Here is a 1,463-nt window from a genome sequence, read left to right as displayed (position 1 = left end):
ACCTGAGCAGTAATTCCAATTAAAACTACCACATCAAATGATGCAAACTTTTTTTAATAATCCTTTTCGTTTTTGTTTTTTTACATTTTTGAAATCCCAATCTGCATACAAAAAAAATAAAACTTAATATTATTAATAATAATTAATTAAATACATCTGCATCCTAGAATGGGACTTTAAAAACATCGGCGCATGGAAGAAAATGCAGACATGACAACATCCCTGACCTGGTCGCAAAAGGAGCGGAGCCAGGTAGCTAGGAGATGGTGTATGACACAATGCAGCTTTTTAGGACCGAAAACACGGCAAAGAGTGAACCATTTGCACAACAGAAAGTTCTTCCCCCTCCACAGAAGGGGATGTGGAAAACGGACTCTATCGAGAAAGGGTTCCTCAAGGTGTGTCCCTACAACTGTACAATTAGTCTTGTCTCATCTTACGCCCATCATGGTCTGCTTATTTATTCTAAGACTGGCTTTCATTTCCTTCGACCAATCTCGGCCATCAACCGGGCATTGGCTTCGGCCTGCTCCTGCATGCTTTTTTCCCTGGGGATACTAAAGAGGATGTTCATGAGGTTGGTGGGAACGTCCAGCGAGAGCTTTACTCTGGTTCGGCGGGCGCTCTTTGCCTTGTTCAGGTACACTTTCCCCTTCAGCTCGGCTTCCGAGAGGTACGCGTAGCGGGACCTTGGGAACATCCTTTTCTCCTTGTCCTTGTCATGTGCTTCCTCCTCCTCTTCAGAGAGAAGGTCCTCACCAGGGAGATAGTCTAAGCCTGTCTTGCTCAACAATGAATCCTCATCCAAGTGTCGCCTTTTGGCCTCGGAGAGGACTTCGTTGAGAAAGCTGAAGAGGGGCTCGGCTTTGTAGACCTTGTAGGAGATATTGGTTCGGGCAGCACACAGCATTACCAAAACAAGAAGGAGCCCGGGGCGAGGCATCGTTGCAGCCTGGACCTTTGGAGAAGGACTAGAGGAGAGACAACAATGTCAATGGTGACCAGAAAAAAAAGGGACACATTTGTAGAATATATCAAAAGGCCTTAGTTAATCGGACACACATTGTTGAAGGGCACACACTGTTCCAGCAGCTTTACTGACAACCGGAATGGAGAGTTAGAAACCTATATTTTTCTTGGAAATTGGATTTGCCAATAGAACACTGGTAGATACCCCCACTGCTACCACCCTGAACATATAAATAGTAGAAAGCCAGAATCTGCTTTCAATTGTTAGTGATAGAAAGAGTGTAGATAACAGCTGTGAGAAGAATAGTGCTAAACATTTCCAGTCACTAGCTGTCTTCTTGAAAGTGAATACCATGGTTAGCAGTGCAGAACACCAACTGCAAACAGACGGTTTGTGCCAGTGATGCTGACACAGGGAACATACAAGAGTTCTCAGGTCTCAGACGAGGCAAGTAAAGGATACCTTTATTAAAACAAAGGAGTAGAAACAACAC

At 44.3% G+C, this 1,463-nt stretch overlaps 1 protein-coding gene across 1 annotated transcript; it reads right to left on the bottom strand.

Annotated features, from left to right (window-relative positions):
- Nucleotides 1-478: 478 nt before the first annotated feature.
- On the bottom strand, nt 479-943 carry LOC146855707 (urocortin-3-like). Its single transcript, XM_085650642.1, has one exon. The coding sequence runs from the start codon at nt 941-943 to the stop codon at nt 479-481; it is 465 nt and encodes a 154-aa protein (XP_085506768.1).
- Nucleotides 944-1,463: the final 520 nt, after the last annotated feature.

Source organism: Triturus cristatus, chromosome 4_1, assembly GCF_964204655.1.
Source record: "Triturus cristatus chromosome 4_1, aTriCri1.1, whole genome shotgun sequence".
NCBI lineage: Eukaryota > Metazoa > Chordata > Amphibia > Caudata > Salamandridae > Triturus > Triturus cristatus.
Note: the sequence above shows the minus strand (reverse complement) of the source record. Positions and strands in the feature narration are given on the sequence as shown.

Excerpts from the sequence above, each read along its gene's own strand:
- LOC146855707 (XM_085650642.1), bottom strand. The coding sequence starts at position 943 with ATGCCTCGCCCCGGGCTCCTTCTTGTTTTGGTAATGCTGTGTGCTGCC.